We start from the raw sequence: 21,188 nt of genomic DNA on the forward strand, positions 1-21,188 counted from the left end.
TATGGCGGACCAATTGAATAACTACTTTGGTTCCGTCTTCACTAAGGAAGACATAAATAATTTGCCGGAAATAGCAGGGGACCGCGGGTCAAAGGAGTTGGAGGAATTGAGTGAAATCCAGGTTAGCCGGGAAGTGGTGTTGGGTAAATTGAATGGATTAAAGGCCGATAAATCCCCAGGGCCAGATAGGCTGCATCCCAGAGTACTTAAGGAAGTAGCTCCAGAAATAGTGGATGCATTAGTAATAATCTTTCAAAACTCTTTAGATTCTGGAGTAGTCCTGAAGATTGGCGGGTAGCAAACGTAACCCCACTTTTTAAGAAGGGAGGGAGAGAGAAAATGGGGAATTACAGACCAGTTAGTCTAACATCGGTAGTGGGGAAACTGCTAGAGTCAGTTATTAAAGATGGGATAGCAGCACATTTGGAAAGTGGTGAAATCATTGGACAAAGTCAGCATGGATTTACGAAAGGTAAATCATGTCTGACGAATCTCATAGAATTTTTCGAGGATGTAACTAGTAGCATGGATAGGGGAGAACCAGTGGATGTGGTGTATCTGGACTTCCAGAAGGCTTTCGACAAGGTCCCACATAAGAGATTAGTATACAAACTTAAAGCATAAGGCATTGGGGGTTCAGTATTGATGTGGATAGAGAACTGGCTGGCAAACAGGAAGCAAAGAGTAGGAGTAAACGGGTCCTTTTCACAATGGCAGGCAGTGACTAGTGGGGTACCGCAAGGCTCAGTGCTGGGACCCCAGCTAGTTACAATATATATTAATGATCTGGATGAGGGAATTGAAGGCAATATCTCCAAGTTTGCGGATGACACTAAGCTGGGGGGCAGTGTTAGCTGTGAGGAGGATGCTAGGAGACTGCAAGGTGACTTGGATAGGCTGGGTGAGTGGGCAAATGTTTGGCAGATGCAGTATAATGTGGATAAATGTGAGGTTATCCATTTTGGTGGCAAAAACGGGAAAGCAGACTATTATCTAAATGGTGGCCGATTGGGAAAGGGGGGAGATGCAGCGAGACCTGGGTGTCATGGTACACCAGTCATTAAAGGTAGGCATGCAGGTGCAGCAGGCAGTAAAGAAAGCGAATGGTATGTTAGCTTTCATTGCAAAAGGATTTGAGTATAGGAGCAGGGAGGTTCTACTGCAGTTGTACAGGGTCTTGGTGAGACCACACCTGGAGTATTACGTACAGTTTTGGTCTCCAAATCTGAGGAAGGACATTATTGCCATAGAGGGAGTGCAGAGAAGGTTCACCAGACTGATTCCTGGGATGTCAGGACTGTCTTATGAAGAAAGACTGGATAGACTTGGTTTATACTCTCTAGAATTTAGGAGATTGAGAGGGGATCTTATAGAAACTTACAAAATTCATAAGGGGTTGGACAGGCTAGATGCTGGAAGATTGTTCCCGATGTTAGGGAAGTCCAGGACAAGGGGTCACAGCTTAAGGATAAGGGGGAAATCCTTTAAAACCGAGATGAGAAGAACTTTTTTCATACAGAGAGTGGTGAATCTCTGGAACTCTCTGCCACAGAGGGTAGTTGAGGCCAGTTCATTGGCTATATTTAAGAGGGAGTTAGATGTGGCCCTTGTGGCTAAGGGGATCAGGGGGTATGGAGAGAAGGCAGGTACGGGATACTGAGTTGGATGATCAGCCATGATCATATTGAATGGCGGTGCAGGCTCGAAGGGCCGAATGGCCTACCCCTGCACCGAATTTCTATGTTTCTATGTTAAGGATAAAAAAGGTTGAAAAACGCTGATCTAGACAGATGCCAAGCCATTTTCTTTGATTGTACTGCTGGTTGGGAAAAACACTGCTGTTTAACAGCATCAAATTCTGTGAATGTGTTCCAGTGAGCCCAGCCAGAACTCATTGCTATTTCATCTCAAACCAAAGTAAGAGGTCAGCCTCCAGCTGAGATTAACATCTCTTTTGAAGGCACTTGGTTGCTGTTCAATCTCAACTCAAAATGTCATGAATTCTCAGTAAATTTAAATTAAATTTTCACTCATAATGACCTGAATGATAGGCGAGTAAATGTTTTCACCACATTATCAGATACAGTGCCCTCCATAATGTTTGGGACCCATCATTTTTTTATTTGCCTCTGCACTCCACAATTTGATATTTGTAATAGAAAAAAAAAATCACATGTGCTTAAAGTACACATAGTCAGATTTTAATAAAGGCCATTTTTATACATTTTGGTTTCACTATGTAGAAATTACAGCAGTGTTTATACATACCGTAGTTCCCCTATTTCAAGGCATCATAATATTTGGGACACAGCAATGGCATGTAAATTAAAGTAGCCATGTTTAATATTTTGTTGCATATCCTTTGCATCCAATGACTGCCTGAAATCTGCTATTTCAGGGTGTTCTCTTTGGTGATGCTCTGCCAGGTCTGTATTGCAGCCATCTTTAGCTTATGCTTGTTTTGGGAGCTAGTCTCCTTCAGTTTTCTCTTCAGCATATAAAAGGCATGCTCAATTGGATTCAGATCGAGTGATTGACTTGGCTACTCAAGAATTTACAATTTTTTTACTTTGAAAAACTCCTTTGTTGCTTTAGCAGCATGTTTGGGATCATGATCTTGTTGTAGAATGAACTGCCAGCCAATGAGTTTTGAGGCATTTGTTTGAACTTGAGCAAATAGGATGTGTCTATACACTTCAGAATTCATTATATTACTACCATCAGCTGTTGTATCATCAATGAAGATAAGTGAGCCAGTACCTTCAGCCATACATGCGCAGGCCATAACCTCCGTGTTTCACAGATGAGATGGTATGCTTTGGATTTTGGGCAGTTCCTTCTCTCCTCCATACTTTCCTCTTGCCATCACTCTGATATAAGTTAATCTTTGTCTCATCTGTCCACAAGACCTTTTTCCAGAACTGTGGTTGCTCTTTTAAGTACTTCTTGGCAAACTGTAACCTGGCCATTCTATTTTTGCGGTTAGCCAGTGGTTTACATCTTGCAGTGTAGCCTCTGTATTTCTGTTCATGAAGTCTTCTGCGGACAGTGGCCATTGACAAACTCACACCTGACCCCTGAAGAGTGTTTCTGATCTGTTGGACAGGTGTTTGGGGATGTTTATTATAGAGAGAATACTTCTGTCATCAGCTGTGGAGGTCTTCCTTGGCCTGCCAGTCCCTTTGCGATTAGCAAGCTCACCAGTGCTCTCTTTCTTCATAATGACATTCCAAGCAGTTGATTTTGGTAAGCCTAAGGTTTGGCTGATGTTTCTTGTTTTATTCTTGTTTCTCAGTCTCATAATGTCTTCTTTGACTTTCATTGGCACAACTTTGATCCTCATGTTGATGAACAGCAATACAAGTTTCTAAAGGTGATGGAAAGACTGGAGGAAAGATTAGGTGCTGAGAGCTCTCTTATACCTGCATTAAGGAGGCAATTAAACACACCTGAGCAATTACAAACATCTGTGAAGCCATGTGTCCCAAACATTATGGTGCCCTGAAATGGGGGGACTCTGTATAAACACAGCTGTAATCCTGCATGGTGAAACCAAAATGTATAAAAATGGCCTTTAATAAAATCTGACAATGTGCATTTTAACCACTTGTGATTTTTTTCTATTACAAATCTCAAATTGTGGAATACAGAGGCAAATAAATAAATGATGAGTCTTTGTCCCAAACATTATGGAGGGCACTGTAAATCCTCATGAATGTGTGTCTCTCGTTAATTATTTTGATCTCATTGGATCTGTGCAGTAAATTGTTTCATGCAGCTGCCACTGTCTGCTGGTTACTAATCGACAATATTAACACTAGCTACTCTTTGGCTTTCTGGATTCTTTAAATATAGCCTCTATGCTAAACTCACTTCCCAACATCCTTCTCAGCTCTAAATAATATTGCTACAAGACCTTGTGTATTATTAAGAACAGGTCTTGAATGAAGCACTCCCAGCATTAGCCCCGAGACTACCAATTATGTTTGTTGATTTCGAAAAGATCTGGAAGGCATTTAGGCTTTCAAATGTGTGGGATCCTACTCAATTTTAGTTTAGTTTATTGTCACATGTACTAAGGTACAGTAAAAAGCTTTCATTGCGTGCTAACCAGTCAGTAGAAAGACAAAACATGATTGCAATCGAGTTATTTACAGTGTATAGATAGGAGCATTACAGCGGCACTCAGAGCGGCCATTCTGGAGGGTAAATCAATTTGAGATAATATGGATAGAGCTAAAAAAATATGGTGTATCACTGCAATGGGATTTTACTATATGTCACCTAATAGCTAGCAGGAGATAGCGAAACAGATGTACATTCAGATTACAGAAAGATGTAAAAGAACATAGATGTCGTACTGTATACAAAAATTCTGGAGAAACTCAGCGGGTGAGGCAGCACTTGATGGAGTGAAGGAATAGACAAAGTCGCCTATTCCTTTGCTCCATAGATGCTGCCTTTCACGCTGAATTTCACCAGCATTTTTGTCTACCTTCGATTTTTCCAGCATCTGCAGTTCTTTCTACAACCAGATGTCGTACTGGATGACTTTAACTTCCTGAATATATACTAGAACCTCCTCGGTGCAAAAGGCTTAGACGGGACAGAATTGTTAGATATATCCAAGAGGGCTTCCTGAAGCAGTATGTGGATAATCCAACTCATGGAGGGACAAATGGGACTCGCTTAGATACGGCATCTATGTCAGCATGAACAAGTTGAGCTGAAGGTCCTGTTTCTATTCTGTATGACACTTGACTGAAACCCAATTAATTTAAATCTGTGGCCCACGTTGGTTTTGCGTACAGTCTGTCACCACTGGCAACTCACCAGCAGCCTCACGAGAAGGTCCAGCCACAAGAGCTCAATAACAACTCCAAGGTCAGGTACACTAATTGGCCTTATTGGTTATGATTGGTGAGAATGTGGCTAAATGGGGCTTCTGGAATAAACGTGACACAAGGTGTCTGGCTCAGCTAAGTGTCATTTGTTCTTTGCTTTCTGTCGTGGGATTCAGTAGATCTTACAAATCTAATCAGTCTGAAGGTCTCAACCCATTACCCATTCATTCTCTCCAGAGATGCTGCCTCACCCGCTGAGTTACTCCAGCATTTTGTGTCTACCTTCGATTTAAATCAGCACCTGCAGTTCTTTCCTACATTACAAATCTAATTGTTGCTTGCTCCACTGAAAAAAGCAATCAATAACTCTGCAGCTGGGCAATGCTTTAAACTGTGATTAAATTCAATTGTGACTGTAGGGCCGAGACTGCTGTAATTGTTATATGGTTATATGGTTATATGGTAAAAGTGCAAAACCCTACCTGGTCATAATCTAACAGGATTAACAGGGCAGCCACCCAAAACAAACATGTGTTTCCTTAATTACTTTCCAGTAATAGTGGTCAAAGCTTTTAGAATCTGGTCTGCTGAGTTACACCTGACATTGAGTGTATCTTTGAAAGACCTCCTTCAATCTGGGGAATATAAAACTGAAATGTTTCACCCTAACCCAATAAGAAAAGGATTGCTTTTTCAGAACCCACATTAAAATTCCATTGTAAGTATTTATCTGATCCATGCCCATGGATTGCCTGCCTTTCACCCCTGCCACACATACCCGCCCCGCCCCCTCTGCCACCACTACAGACTCTACTTGCCAGACAATTCTATGTGCGTGCCAGTCAATTTATCATCCACTTGAATGCACAAGTTACACCTCAGCTTCTAGTGTCCATCTCTTGTCTCAGGCTCAATGTTATTTAACTGAGGTCCAAATCAGCATGTAGGTCAGAGTTCACGATGGCATGCACAGACGCACAAAACCAGTGCTCCTGAGATTTTTATCCCTAGTTTGAAACATTTGTTGGACTTGCCTAAAGGTTGTGATTTCAGGATTTCAGGCATACAAAGTAGGGTTAGATTTTGGATCATTGGACCAATAATGACTGCAATGATGAACATGGTGATTTCAGATAACATGATGAACTAGGGCCCACAAAATGGGATTCAAATATATATGGAACCATTAAAAAGCAAACATGAAGTTCATTCTCTACCCGGGACATATTTATTCCTCAATAATGTACCAATATCCCTAGACATAAGGAACAGCAGATACTGGTTTATAAAAAGAAATACAAAGTGCTAGAGTAACTCAACAGGTAAGGCGATACCCTCTGGAGAATATGGATAGGTGATGTTTCGGGTCAGGACTCTTCATCAGACCAGACCAATATCTTAAACTGTTAACTGACCTTGTTTATTCCTTGCTCATCTCACCTATCCAGTGACTTGACTTCATAATTGACTAATTGATGGCAAATTGCTTTGACATATGTGGTATAAATGCAAGATCTTTCTTATGATTCTGTTCCACTGCTCGGCATTGATATGACCTCACCTTAATTTGATGCTGTGTAGTATTTCAACCATGGGTGAAGTGAACATTATGGTAATTTAACCTTTCAAACAGAGGCATTGCTCATTCTTTGTTAGAAATTGCATTTTCTTTACCTTTCACAATTTCAAACAGTCATACTTTTCACTTTGAATTTCAAAAGGTTTCAAAACGTAAAACATCCCTAAACTAAGACCTTGGGCATTTTGCACTGGATTTTGGATGAGCTACTTTCTCAGCATTTAGGTCAAGGTCACGCGTCCACACACAAATGTACACTTGCCCACCAGGCAGAAGGAGGACCTGGTCTCATGCCCCAAGGAATCACCCAAGTAAGGTTGGGGCCAATGAACCTGAACACATCCTGGTTTGCTCCTTTACCTCTGCACCACAAGCTACTTTATACACATTTGTGCTTGATTACATTGTATATAATTAGTATTTGTCCATTCAGTGGAATTGGAGAGGATCTGCATTAATTAGCTTATTTACTTTTACTACTTGTCGGATCACACTATGCTGTAATTTTACACATTCTGTTTGAGTCGCTTCCTCCCCCTCCCCCCAGCAGCCTACCTACTGGATTGGCATGGCCTATCCTGCCGGGATCGACCAGAGCTCCAGCAGCAGCAGCGGCACAGCGTTGGATACATCACGGGGCGGGCAATGCCTTACCAGAGATCGCCGTTTGGAGCCCCAGAGTGCTGCGCCTGCTGCACCGACATCGCGGAGCTGTGGTTCGCGGAGCATCCAACGCGGGCGGCGCTGACCAACTTTGCGGAGTCCTGTGACTCCGCCCGGCTCGGCCTGTGGACTCGGGATCCGCGGACTCCGGTGGGAGGTGACTGATCTGGAGGTCCGGGCCGCTGAGGATGTTCTCCTTCGAGGTTCGGCGTCGGGGTTCCATCATCCCGGCGTAAGAGCCTGAGCATCGGGCCGCCCATGGCGGCGACTGCGGGTGCTCGGGAGGCCCCGACCACGGGTGAACATCTGGGAAGACCGGCGGGTAGGCTGGCTGGACTATGGTACCTTCCTCAACTTTGGTGCCACTGTGGGGTTATGTTGTGTCATGGACTTCTGCATTTGTGCTTTTTTTTTAAAATGTTTTATTTATTATTAATTTTAATGTTACTTGACTGTAAGGAAAATCCATTTTGTTGTCTCTTATGAGATAATGACAATAAATTGAATCCAATCCAATCCAATTTCATGCAACTGTTGTAGTGACTGGTATCGACAAAGTAAGAGCAGTGGCCATATACAGGGTAATCATAAATCTATAACAGAAAAGCCTAATTATACAACTTAGTTTAAGTCCAACAATACTAATAAATCATGTCTAGACGAACTTGATTAAGATTTTCTGCTATTGGAAATAAACATTATTTACTCTAAATTGGAACAATTTCTAATAATCAATTCCACAACAGTCTTTGCTGACCCCACACTGAAGAATACAATTTAGCATGAAGTGTATAGGCATATGTTCACATCAGTCCTGCTAGTCAGTGAATGATGGTTATGCATGAGTAAAAACATGTTAATTGTCTGAAATGAAGTACTTCATGTACTTTATAGTTTGTGAAACTATATACAGATTGGCAATCCAAATTTACCCTGCTTAAAATCCTTGTTGATTGGCGATTGTACTTCTTGCCTAGGTCTGCATTAAGCAGGCAATTATTATTTTTTTAAAAGAAGTTCTCAGTATTAATGTTCTCCTTTTTTTTTTGTCTAGACCTGTGTCTCCATTGGGATAAAGTACCAGGCAATAGATGGTTCTGTCGGAGTCTGGAATGAAAATGACTACTTGGAAAATCCAAGCCTAAAAGCAGAGCATGAGGCCACCTTTCTTTTTGAAACAGACAGTTTACTGTCTGGTGGACAGAATCAGGAATCGGGGACATCACCAGGGCGATCCTACCAAAACTTTGTGGGGGAAAGGAAAAAGTAAGTGAACAATTATTTGCATTGGAGATGGCGCTTCACAATTTGATGGAGTAATTTGAAGAAGCAATTGACTTCATGGAAGGAAGCAGAGGGTAATAGTGGAAAGTTGTTTTTTCGACTGGAGGTCTGTGACTAGTGCTGTGCCTCAGGGTTCGGTGCTGGGCCTTTTGCTGTTTGTCAGCTTGGGCAAGTCGGCCAAAGGGCATGTTTTCACGTTGTATGACTCTATAACCAAGAATATTATGAGAACAGGACTGTAAACATAGCCTATATGGACTTCAGCAAGATCTTCAATATTGCCCCACTTGGTAAGTTGCTCTGGGAAGTTAGATCGCATGGAACCCTGGGAGAGCTGGCTAACTGGATACAGTATTGGCTTCCTGGTGAGTTGCAGAGGTGATGGTGGATGGCTCTTTGTCAGAAAGCAGATCTATGCTAGTGGTGTACCTCAGGGATCAGTGCTGGTTGCATTGTTGTTTGTCATCTACGTTAGTGATTTAGTTTAGCATGTAAAAGGAGTGATTTATGTGCGGATTATACTAAAAGTTTAATTAATTTAAGTGTGAGGTGTTGCATTTTGAGATGTCAAATCAAACAGGACCTTCACGGTGAATGGTAGGGCACTGGGAAGTGTTGTAGCGCTGAGGGATCTGAGAAAACAATACACACTGTAGTTGCTTGAAAATGATGTTACCAGTAGAGAGCATTGTGACAAAGGCGTCTGACATCCTGGCCTTCATCTGTTGTGGTACTGTGTGTAGCCATTAAGGTGGAAAGAGTTGAGAGATGATTTACAATGACTTGAGGATCTGGGACTTTGGGAAGTGGGAGGAAACCAGGGCACCAAGAAGATTCTTGTGTGGTCACAGGAATAACGTACAAATGGCACACAGATGATACGAGACATCAAGATTGCATGTGGCACAGTGGCCCAGTTTGGGGTGTCACTGCCAGTAGAGCTGCTGCCTCAAAACACCAGAGACCTGGGTTTGATCCTGACCTCGGGTGCTGTCTATGTGGAGTTTGCACATTCTCCCTGTGACATTTTGGGTTTCCTCTAAGTGCTCCTGTTTCCCCCTTCATCCCAAAGATGTGCTGATTTGTAGGTCAATTGGCTGCTGTAAATTACCCCTAGTATGTAGCAAGTGGATGTGAAAGTGAGATAATATAGGAACGGCTCATCAAGTCGGCGTGGACTCGATGAGTCGAAGGGCTTGTTTCCATGTTGTGTCTCTAAAGGGTCTGTCCCACTTGGTGATTTTTTTTGGTGACTGCCGGCGTCACATCAGTGTCAAAAGTTTTTGAACATTTCAAAATCCAGCGGCTACAAAAAAAATGTTGCGACACTTTGAAAAAACACCGCATGTCATACGTCATCTCGCCGCATCACTGCTGCATCACGCCGTGTCACGCCGCATATTTTTCAGTGACCTGGTACACCAGTCAATAATGCCGGCAGTCGCTGAAAAAATCGCCAAGTGGGACAGGCCCTTAAGTTTAAAAACAATTGAACCCAAGTCACCCGAGCTATGAAATAGTGGCTCTGCTTCCTGCATCTTTATGTCACTGAATCATTTCAGTTTTATTTTCACTTTTCAGGCATTTTATTGTTTTGCCAGATATGTTTAACAAAATATTCAACTCTCTAATATTTACAAAATAAATGTGTGTTCCCTTTCCTGTTTTGTTCCATGAAAGTGAAAGGTAAGGATAGACATTAACTTTGCTGCTTTTAGTCATATATTAATGGCTTACAAACCTTTTGGATAAAACAAAAGTCACAACCAATCCTTATTAAACTGTGATTTCAAGCATAATGGAGATCCCTGGTGAATGTGGACCAATTACTTCAATCAATGTCACCATCCCTGGAAATATTTTATTGATGATCACCTTTATTGATCTGTGACAGATTAGTTGAACAACCCTTTTGCTGTTCGTAAGGAAATCTTAGTTATTGAAGGTGAACATTTTTTTATGTGCTTCAGTTAAAAAATACGTCGTCCCTTTGCACGTTATAATAAAACAAAGAGCAGAGGCCAGAAACTGATGCAGAATAAAATTGTGCCAAAAGTATCGAATTTTGCTGTATTGATACGATACGACACTATGGAACTTTATTTATCCCAGGAGGGAAATTGATCTGCCAACAATCATACAAACACAAAATACATGAAACATGAAATTAAAGGGATGAGTGGAATGGCTTGGGGGACGTGCAAAGATTGGGGAGGGGAGGGAGGGGAATCGGTCTTAGTCTACCCCACAACAGAAGGGGGAGGAGTTATAAAGTTTGATAGTGACAGGGAAGAAGGATCTCCTGTGACCTTCTGTCCTGCATCTTGGTGGAACCAGTCTGTTGCTGAAAGTACTCCTCAGGTCAGTGTGTCATGGAGGGGGTGAGCTGTATTGTCGAGAATGCTCCACAATTTGAGGAGCATCCTCCCCTTCAAGATCACCTCCTCTGAGTCTATCTCCTCCCCCAGGACGGAGCCAGCCTTCCTGATGAGTTTGTTGATCTTATTGGCGTTTGCAACCTTCGCCCTGCTGTCTAGCCTACCTTAATGATTATTCATTGTTCAAGTGTGGTTTGGCATGAATAATATGGAGTATCTAATCACAGGAGGTTGCATAGGTGAAATCAAAGAGAATTTGAGTTGTTAATGGGAAGAAGTAGAAAAATATAAAACTGCTTTGAAAAGCTAATAAAGAGTAGGCATTTCATCTGGGTCACAGATTGTGGTAATGTGGAGCAGGGAATGTAATGTGATAGGCAAGAAATGTTTAGCTTTTGACATGGTACAACATATTTAATATAAGATTAGTATCCCATCAAGAGAATGTACCCTGAGTTTTTTGTATTGATTTCAACTGTTTTTATAAATCGGCCATGTAAATCAAACAGAAGCCTGTGGAGAGCTGGAAAATGAATGGAGATTGGGTACAAACCCACTCGGTATTTCTCATGTAAGAATGGGTAATTGGTATTCATCGTCAGTCTCTCCAGCATGGAAAATGTTTGCCTGCTTACAGTGCTGAAGGATAAATGGGACTCTGGAAACGGGTGCCAACAGAAGTTAACATCTTGTGAAGCAGACAAAGAAAGAATTGGAGACAAACATGAAAACAGACTGCCAGCTTTTTGAACTGGTTTTCCTGTTTGCGCTGCAGTTACAAAAATATTATTGCTTAAACCATTAAGTGCCATTTACATCAACAGTGAAACTGCGTTGGTGGATTTAATGAACCTAGCACAGTAAGAAAACCAACTGAACGTCAATGGAAATAGTCATTAACCCCGATAACTTCAGTAATTACAACAATGTTAGTTCCCGTCTTCTTATAATATCATTCACTCATTTCTCACAGACTTCCTGCTGATAATATTCATTGTTTAGTTTTGAAGGGGCTTCCTCCTTGTACACTTCAAAAACTATATTGTTTGCTGTTCTGCTTTGTATCAGCACAAATAAAAGGTCAGTTTCCCAAAAATTGTCATCTTTCAGGACAGAATTGCACTTTGATACGTAAAACCAGATCCTCCAACAAAACCTTTGAGAAATTTTCCTCTTGCGCAATCCAATCTCAACTTGCTACTTTAATGTAGTTAAAACATGTGCCTGCAGTATTGCTCAAATGAATTATCTTTGTGCACTATTTAAATTGAGTATAGTTGTGCTGTGAATATAGCTTCGGGAAGTTAAACTATATAATTTACATTCTCAGAAATCAGAAAGCATCTACAAGGCATTGACTCAAAATTTGCCCTGAGAAAGCGGTAATGGGCCTTCAACTGATGTAATCAATTTGGATATGATGCTCCCACCAGATTACCAACAAATTACTGAGTAGAAGCAGCAGCACCACAGGGAGGAAGAGAACAAAATTAATATTTACAGTGGAGCCCACATTCAATGTAAAATTATAATAATGGGAAACATAAAATTTCTCATGAAGTAGGGGTTATGTTGTCTTTGAAAGTAAATAAGTTTTTATATTCACATAAAACGTTGTTATTCTTCTGTGCCTATGTATACATACACCAACCACTTTTATATAGGCACACAGGCTTTTCAAAAATAGAATTCAACATGAAGTCAAGAAAATAACATTCCTAACAAATTTAAATTTAATGAGTTTTTGATAAATTTGCAATGTGCAATCAAAATGTTATTCATTGGGGGAGTTTGTAAAATAAGACACTGCGCCATTGAGAAAAATGGCTGTTCTGCTTCCAAGAAAGCACATCAGCGCCTCTACTTCCTGAGAAGATTACAGAGAGTTGGTTTGTCAAAGAGGACTCTCTCGAACTTCCACAGGTGCACAGTAGAGAGCATGCTGGCTGGTTGCATCGCGGCTTGGTTCGGCAACTTGAGCATCCAGGAGCAGAAAAGGATGCAGAAAGTTGTGACCACTGCCCAGTCCATCATCGGCTCTGACCTCCCCACCATCGAAGGGATCTATCACAGTCGCTGCCTCAAAAAGGCTGCCAGCATCATCAAGGACCCACACCATCCTGGCCACGCACTCATCTCCTCGCTACCATCGGGCTGAAGATACAGGAGCCTGAGAACTGTCGCATCCAGGTTCAGGATCAGCTTCTTCCCCACAGCCATCAGGCTATTAAACTCGCCAACAAACAGACTGTGAACTGTAACAGCCTTTTGCACTTTATCTGCTTATTTATGTGTATATTGAACTGAACTGTTCTGTATTTTTGCTTACAATATTCTGTTGTGCTTCAGCAAGCAAGAATTTCCTTGTCCTATCTGGGACACCAGTCTGAAGAAGGGTTTCGGCCCGAAACATTGCCTATTTCCTTCGCTCCGTAGATGCTGCTGCACCTGCTGAGTTTCTCCAGCATTTTTGTGTACCTTTGATTTTCCAGCATCTGCAGTTCCTTCTTAAACAAATGACAATAAACTCACTTGACTTGACTTGACCATGAATTCCATGGATGAGCTCACCTCAGAGTGCTTGGAAAATGCAAGGCTATATGATTACATATTTAATGAAGCAGAGTTTATCTCTGTTGAACAACTTGGTATAACATTGTCCACAACATTGCTTCCCGTACTTCTTAATAAGTGCCATGCAATATTTATTTTTTTTAAACAGAAAAATTTAGCAATGGAGATATGGTTTTAAAATAGACAGAGTGCTATTTGATGGAACTGAGAACACAAGAGTTATTGATCTATATTTTCCACATAGATAGCTATCGTCCTTCATTTGAACAAAGCAGAATGTGGTCAGTACAGTTAAACACTGTGCTGATATCACTTGATTTGTGTTTGTGACAGTAAGATTTTGGTGTTTCAGTTCACCTTCAGCAGTAAGGTAGAATTTAGTCAAAAAGATAAATGACTTCAATGGCATAGCATTTCAGCAGGGGGATACAACCCAGAAGCACCAATACTTTCCACGTTACCACTTGCTGTCTGCAGATAAGTGTTATCCCCATACTTTGTAAACATTTTATAAAGATCAATGTGAAAGTTTGGAACATATGCATTATCAAGTTAGAAGTTAAAATATAAGAAAACCTTAATAATGTCGATTACATACCGAAAATTTACTTGAGGATATTAAAAGCCACTTACGTAAAACAAATTAATTAGGATTAGTGAATTTGTTATGCATTAATTATGGCTAACTCTGCTATTAAAAATTCTATTGCACTTCATTCCACAAAGCACAACATTTTCTAGTTCTTGTGACAAGAATAAATGCCCTGTCCCATGTTCATTCCAAGAGCTCTCCCGAGTTTGCCTATATTCGAACTCGGAGGTTTAGGTAATGGCCACTCATCGGTACTCGGGGCTCTCGTGGACATTTTACAACATATTGAAAAATCTTCACGAGTCTTCCCGTGCTTACCTGCCGTTAGCGAGTCTATCCTAGTACCTGCCATTGGCGCTAAGAGACGTCCCGAGCTCCGACATACCCGCTACTTTCATTCTCCTTACCACGAGCTTGATTTTTTTTAAACTCGGGAGAGCTCTTGAAATGAACTTGTACCGTGGGACAGGGCTATAAGTTGTAAGCACAGAAGTTCTTGCCTGATCACCAATTTTTTGTTTGGTGTTTATAAAGATTGTAAAAGTTTGCAATCTGTGGTAAGAGCAAAAAACATACATGGGAACGCATAAATTTCCACCGCTTGATGCAGAGGAGCAATTTTCAGAACCTGATATTAGTTTCACTGTGGCAAAAAGTTGACAGCTAATCTGTTATTACAACTGTGAACTTTGGGCCATCAACGTAACACTCCAGGAGATGTTGTTGCATTAATTGAAAGGTTTCATTATCTTCCTGATATTAATATGATGTTTTCTTTTCTAAATATATGAGCTGCATAAATACTTTTGTTTACCATTTATGCTTCATGTGCTGTCATCAGAAAGTGTAGACCCAGCTGTTCCAGTGAAGCTGCCCTTGGATGCTGCGTTAATTTAAATCAGGATTAGAGATTATAATAAAATATTAATTTGATAATGTGTTACAATAATATCTGTAAGAAAATCACTTGAATAATTATGCAAAATTAGAAGCATGGACGATTATAACAAGCTTGAGACTTAATTAAGTCAATTAAAACATGAATTATTCAGGAACTTAAACCTAATGGCGTTGCAGGAAATGGTGACTTTATGCAAGAGCTTTCCTTTACATTACACAATGAGCCAAATCATATTCTTATTTGGCATGGCTTTGTAACAGATCCACTGGCTGTATCTTCCTTGCACCTTTACATCTGAGCGTGGGTGCAGCACTTGGGTCTGGAGCAGCCCCTGATCACCATTAGCTGAGGGACTGCACGCTTCTGGCTTTTTTGCTTTGGCTGGTATATCCAGTGTTGCTCGATTCATTTGAATGTGTTCATCAATTGAAATTTTAAAGATGAAGATTACGTTTTTTTGTTTCTTAATTCCACTTAGTATTTGATTATTTAAATTAGCTTGTAGTAATTCTTTCTTTTAAGTTATTTCTTAACATAATTTAAGTTATAAAATGTATTGTGATTGTGTCTATTTGTCTTTGATTATCTATTGAGACGGACTTTGGCAATGCTAGCTGTCAGAGAGCCACGGTGGTCTAGAACATTTCTTCCACCTTGTGAGGCCCAGTCACTGCTCGTATAACCCATGGCCCTGTGGGTTAGTCGAGCAGCAAGGTCTCAAAGACGTTGTGCTTGCAGGCACAGAGAGTCCATGCAACTGTAGGACTGGTATGTGGGTATATGCCAGGTACAGATCACCTCAAACACTGTTTGAGCCAATAAAGAATTGTATGTGTTGCCTCTAACATTCACTAATTTTCTGGTTGATCTCAGGACTGCTGGTGATGAAAGCTGTTACAATAGTGAGGAAGAGGGTGAAGCAAATGCAAGGTAGAAAATGACAGGGCCAACCTCACCCTTGTGATGAGTCTGGCCCTTCTGGCTCTGTTATGTGTTTCCTCTGTCCCTCCACTGGAAATCGTTTAAAAGGGTTTCATGACCAGTCAAATAAATCATTAATAAAAAGCCTATCACACCTTTCCATGTGGTGGAGTTTAACAGATGTTACTTGAATTTTTCTGACTCTTTTCCTTTTGGCATTCCAAACTTTTTTCAATTCCCCTTGGTGATCTCATGGCTGTTTGCAGATCCTGACCCAAACACATCACTGCTGTATATCATTTTTCTATTTATTCTCATCTCTTCTTTTCGCTTGGTTCTGGAGTTTGGACTCCAGCTATCATCAGACTGCTACAATGTCACCCAAATTGCCCTTATTCAGATTTATAACGTATTGGAGTTAAACACAGCAGGATGGAGTGATCAATGCCAATGTTAATCTTCTCATCAACCAACATCCATGTTTGTGCCTCCATGCTTTTTTCTGTAAGAGGCACAGTAACGCAACTGGTAAAGCTGCTGCCTTGCAGCGCCAGAGATCCCAGTTTGATTATGACCCCGGGAGCTGTCTATGTGGAGTTTACATGTTCTCCATGTGACCACGTGGGTTTCTTCCAGGTTCTCCAGTTTCCTACCGCATCCCAAAGGCATGTGGGTTTCAAGGTCAATTGGCCTCTGTAAATTACCCCTGGTGTGTAGGTAGTGGATGTAAAAGTGGGATCACATAGAACTGATGGGAATGGGTGAATGATGGTCAGTGTAGACTCGAGGGGCCAAAGGACCTCTTTCCATGCTGGATTTTTCAATGAATCAAACTAAAGGTTGATGAACTGTAATAGGACATGGGCCCAGTATTTAATATTTCACTTTTGTGCAGGCACTGAACCAAAAGCTCATACCTAGCTGACTGATCTTGCTAATTCAGGCTATCACTGTGATCTGGGAACTTTTTCCCATTACATTCCCGGCACCCATATCTTTTTCCTAGAACACACTATTAATAAGACCATGCACTAATCAGCATCTCCCTTTTAATTTCCTCTCAGGAGCTTATTGAAATTTACAAAGAATAAAATAACACGATTGCATCTATCCTAGAGATCTACTCATTTACAAAATACCTGGTCATGCACCCCTAATACTGTTTCTAAGAAGATTGATGTGTGATGTGAAGGTGTGGATTTGGTTGAATGTCGCATTTTCACTTTCTTAAATTGAATGCTGCCTTTGATCTTTGCAAATGATCAAATGCAATTTTTTGCATGAAACTATCGGCTTTAGAGACAAAACAATCTGATGTTTCATACTATTTTGGATTGATGTGACAAAGTTTAGACTTATGAGTTCTCGCCAATGATATGCACATAATCTCACACAGTGGCTGCAGCATGGAAGAAGGTCATTCAACCTCTCACACCTGGACCATGTACAACTGACCCAGCTTGTCCCACTCCCGTGCCTGCCCCTGCAAATCCTGTTCTTTCAGACAGATGTGCAGCTTCGCTGTACAATTAAATCTGCCGTGCCACTAAGCTGGTAGCGAATTCCACATCCAAACTGGCAGGCAGACAGGAAGCAAAGAGTAGGAGTAAACGGGTCCTTTTCAGAATGGCAGGCAGTGACTAGTGGTATACCTCAAGGCTCGGTGCTGGGACCACAGCTATTTACAATATATATTAATGATTTGGACGAGGGAATTGAATGCAACATCTCCAAGATTGCGGATGACACGAAGCTGGGGGGCAAATTGTTGGGTGAGTGGGCAAATGCAGGGCAGATGCAGTATAATGTGGATAAATGTGAGGTTATCCACTTTGGTGGCAAATACACAAAAGTAGATTATTATCTGAATGGTGGTCGATTAGGAAAAGGGGAGATGCAACGAGACCTGGGTGTCATGGTACACCAGTCATTGAAAGTAGGCATGCAGGTGCAGCAGGCAGTAAAGAAAGCGAATGCTATGTTAGCATTCATAGCAAACGGATTTGAGTATAGGAGCAGGGAGGTTCTACTGCAGTTGTACAGGGCCTTGGTGAGACCACACCTGGAGTATTGCATACAGTTTTGGTCTCCTAATCTGAGGAAAGATATTCTTGCCATAGAGGGAGTACAGAGAAGGTTCACCAGACTGATTCCTGGGATGTCAGGACTTTCATATGAAGAAAGACTGGATAGACTCGGCTTGTACTCGCTAGAATTTAGAAGATTGAGGGGGGATCTTATAGAAACTTACAACATTCTTAAGGGGTTGGACAGGCTAGAAGAAGATTGTTCCCGATGTTGGGGAAGTCCAGAACAAGGGGTCACAGTTTAAGGATAAGGGGGAAATCTTTTAGGACCGAGATGAGAAAAACATTTTTCACACAGAGAGTGGTGAATCTCTGGAATTCTCTGCCACAGAAGGTAGTTGAGGCCAGTTCATTGGCTATATTTAAGAGGGAGTTAGATGTGGCCCTTGTGGCTAAAGGGATCAGGGGGTGTGGAGAGAATGCAGGTACGGGATACTGAGTTGGATGATCAGCCATGATTATATTGAATGGCGGTGCAGGCTCGAAGGGCCGAATGGCCTACTTCTGCACCTATTTTCTATGTGTTTGTTTCTAAACCTCACATGTGCAAAAATGATTATTCCCACATGTCACTTTGGTTCTTTTGCCATTCACTTTCATTTTTGTTTCTTCATTATTAAAACTTCCACCAAGAAGAAAAGTTTATCTCCATCTACTCTTTTCATCTTCCCCACATAACTAAAGTATCTCTTCCTTAGAATAATTTCATTAAATCTTTTGGCATTAATGTTTCCTCGTGTAAGGTCAAGAAGAAGCGTTAAAAAATATTTATCGCAACTTCCTTGTACTCTGTGCCGTTATAAACCCCAGGATCCCTTGGGCTTTCTAACATTTTCTTATAATGCCCTGGAACTTCAATTGAACTGTCCATACATACCCCATGTGTCTGTTTGTTCTTGTACCCCTTTTAAATATTGTCTCTTTTCATTCATTCTGCCAGCGGGACAGGCAGCATCTCTGGAGAGAAGGAATGGGTGACGTTTCGGGTCGAGACCCTTCTTCAGGCTAATTTGGGATAAGGGAAATGAGAGATATAGACGATGTGGAAAGTTAAAGAACAAATAATGAAAGATATGCAAAAAGGTAACAATGATAAAGGATACAAGCCATTGTAAGCTGTTTGTAGGGTGAAAATGAGAAGCTAGTGCGACTTCCTGGTGGAGGAAGGATAGAGGGAGAGGGAATGCCAGGGCTAGCTGGTGAGAGAAATCAATATTCATACCACTGTAAGCTGCCCAAGCGAAAAATATGAGATGCTGTTCCTCCAATTTGCATTTAGCCTCACTCTGACAATGAAGGAGACCGAGGGCAGAAAGGTCTGTGTAGGAATGGGAAGGAGAATTAAAGTGTCCAGCAACCGGGAGATCAGGTTGGTTCACGTGGGCTGAGGGAAGGTGATCTGCGAAACGATCGCCCAGTCTGCGTTTGGTATCGCCAATGTATAAGAGTTCACATCTTGAACAACAGATACAGTAGATGAAGTTGGAGGAGGTGCAAATGAACATCTGCCTAACCTGAAAGGACTGTCGGGGTCCCTGGACAAAGGTATAGCGACCTCTCCTCCCCCCCCCCCCCTCCACCCCCCCTTTCCCTCCCAACTCCTGTCCCGTTCCGACCCCCTGGGAAACTGAAGGGAGCGACAATCAACTGCCACAGATACAAATAATGTCATACACAAGAAAGGGCAGATGCTGGTTGACAAAAAGTGAACACACAGTGCTGGAGTAACACAAAGACGCAGCAGAAGTTTGGAAACGTCATCCCATCACCCATTTCTTCTCTCCAGAGATGCTGCCTGTCCCGCTGAGTTAAAGCCCATAGTAGACTCACGAGTCACTACGGTAAACTCACGGGCTACTACGTTCTTACAACGAGTTTACAAGTTTAACATTTTTACTTCAAGTGTAAATTTGACATGGAAATTTTTCATCATGTTGAAAGATTTTCACGAGTTAACAAGTTCCGACGTTCCCGCTACGTTAATTCTACGTGATTACCACGAGTTTGATTTGTTTTAAACTCGGGATCACTCGTGGGTGGACTCGCACCATGAGACAGGGCCATTATATATCGGCCAGACTAAACGCAGACTAGACGAACGTTTTGCGGAACACCTTCGCTCAGCCCACGTGAACCAGCCTGATCTCCCGGTTGCTGGACACTTTAATTCTCCTTCCTATTCCTACACAGACCTTTCTGTCCTCGGTCTCCTCCAATGTCAGAGTGAGGCTAAACGCAAATTGGAGGAACAGCATTTCATATTTCGCTTGGTCAGCTTACAGCCCAGTGGTATGAATATTGATTTCTCTAACTTCAACTAACCTCAGCATTCCCTCTCTCTCTATCCCTCCCCCACCCAAGTTGCACTAGCTTATCATTTTCACCCAACAAACAACTAAAACTGGCCTGTTTCCTTTATCGTCATAACTTTTTTGCGTATCTTTCATTCATTGTTCTTTATCTCTCTACATCATCTTCTATATCTCTTGTTTTCCTTAACCATGACGTTCAGTCAGATCCGAAACATCACCTATTCCTTCTCTCCAGAGATGCTGCTGTCCCGCTGAGTTATTCCAGCTTTTTTAGACCAGCTTCTGCATTCTTTCTTACACAATAAAATTAATTAAATGTTTTATGGTACACTGTATTCATTAATTACTTATTTATTTAGCGAATGCAAAGTCCTTTAGCCAAGCAGTTGCCTCTTGATTTGCTGTATGAAGGGTGACAAGTCCTCCTTTGAGTCTTTGTTGAGGGCATGCTTCAATGATGTGTTGCATTGTTTGCTGCTCTCCACAAGCACACCGTGGGGTTGGACTGCTGCCCCATTTGTGAAGGCTGGCCAAGCAGGGGCCATGTCCAGTCCTGAATCTATTCAGCGTCGTCCACTGCTTCCTTGGGAGATTGGTGCCAGGGACCGGTAGGGTGGGGTCTGACACCAGATGTTTATTTGGGACGTCCTTGGACTCCCATTCCTTTTTCCAAGCTGATTGGATGGTGAAATCAGCTGGTGGTGGGTTCTTCCAAATTGGTCGTCTAGATGGAAGTCGAGCAGTGGGTGGGTTGAAGATGCCCATGTGAATTGGCAGGTGAGGGGAGTTTTTGGTCTTTTGGAGGCATTAATGGCTGAATGCAGTATATATTCAATTTGTTTAATTATGGATAGTATTGTGCTGAATATTAAATGAAAGCATTATAGTAAATGTATGAAAAGTGATACATTATGGGTAACGGAAAAAAAAGTAGACGCTTCTAACATGGAGAAATCAGCTTGTGGACATCTCAGGAATTAAACCCTTACTAAACCCAGGGACTGCCTTTATAACTTTAGAAATTAATTTGTCAGTGCTTTTGATTGCAAAACA

At 41.6% G+C, this 21,188-nt stretch overlaps 1 protein-coding gene across 5 annotated transcripts in view; it reads left to right on the forward strand.

Annotated features, from left to right (window-relative positions):
• Nucleotides 1-21,188, forward strand: part of otofa (otoferlin a) — a 255,023-nt gene that overhangs the window by 105,083 nt on the left and 128,752 nt on the right. For 4 of the 5 annotated variants that reach the window (XM_055635427.1, XM_055635423.1, XM_055635424.1 and 1 more), the window contains exons 5-6: nucleotides 8,141-8,352; nucleotides 15,689-15,745. In XM_055635427.1, coding sequence (XP_055491402.1) covers nucleotides 8,141-8,352; nucleotides 15,689-15,745 — 269 coding nt within the window. The remainder of the gene's footprint in view (nucleotides 1-8,140; nucleotides 8,353-15,688; nucleotides 15,746-21,188) is intronic. The other variant, XM_055635425.1, reaches the window with a different exon arrangement.

Source organism: Leucoraja erinacea, chromosome 5, assembly GCF_028641065.1.
Source record: "Leucoraja erinacea ecotype New England chromosome 5, Leri_hhj_1, whole genome shotgun sequence".
NCBI lineage: Eukaryota > Metazoa > Chordata > Chondrichthyes > Rajiformes > Rajidae > Leucoraja > Leucoraja erinaceus.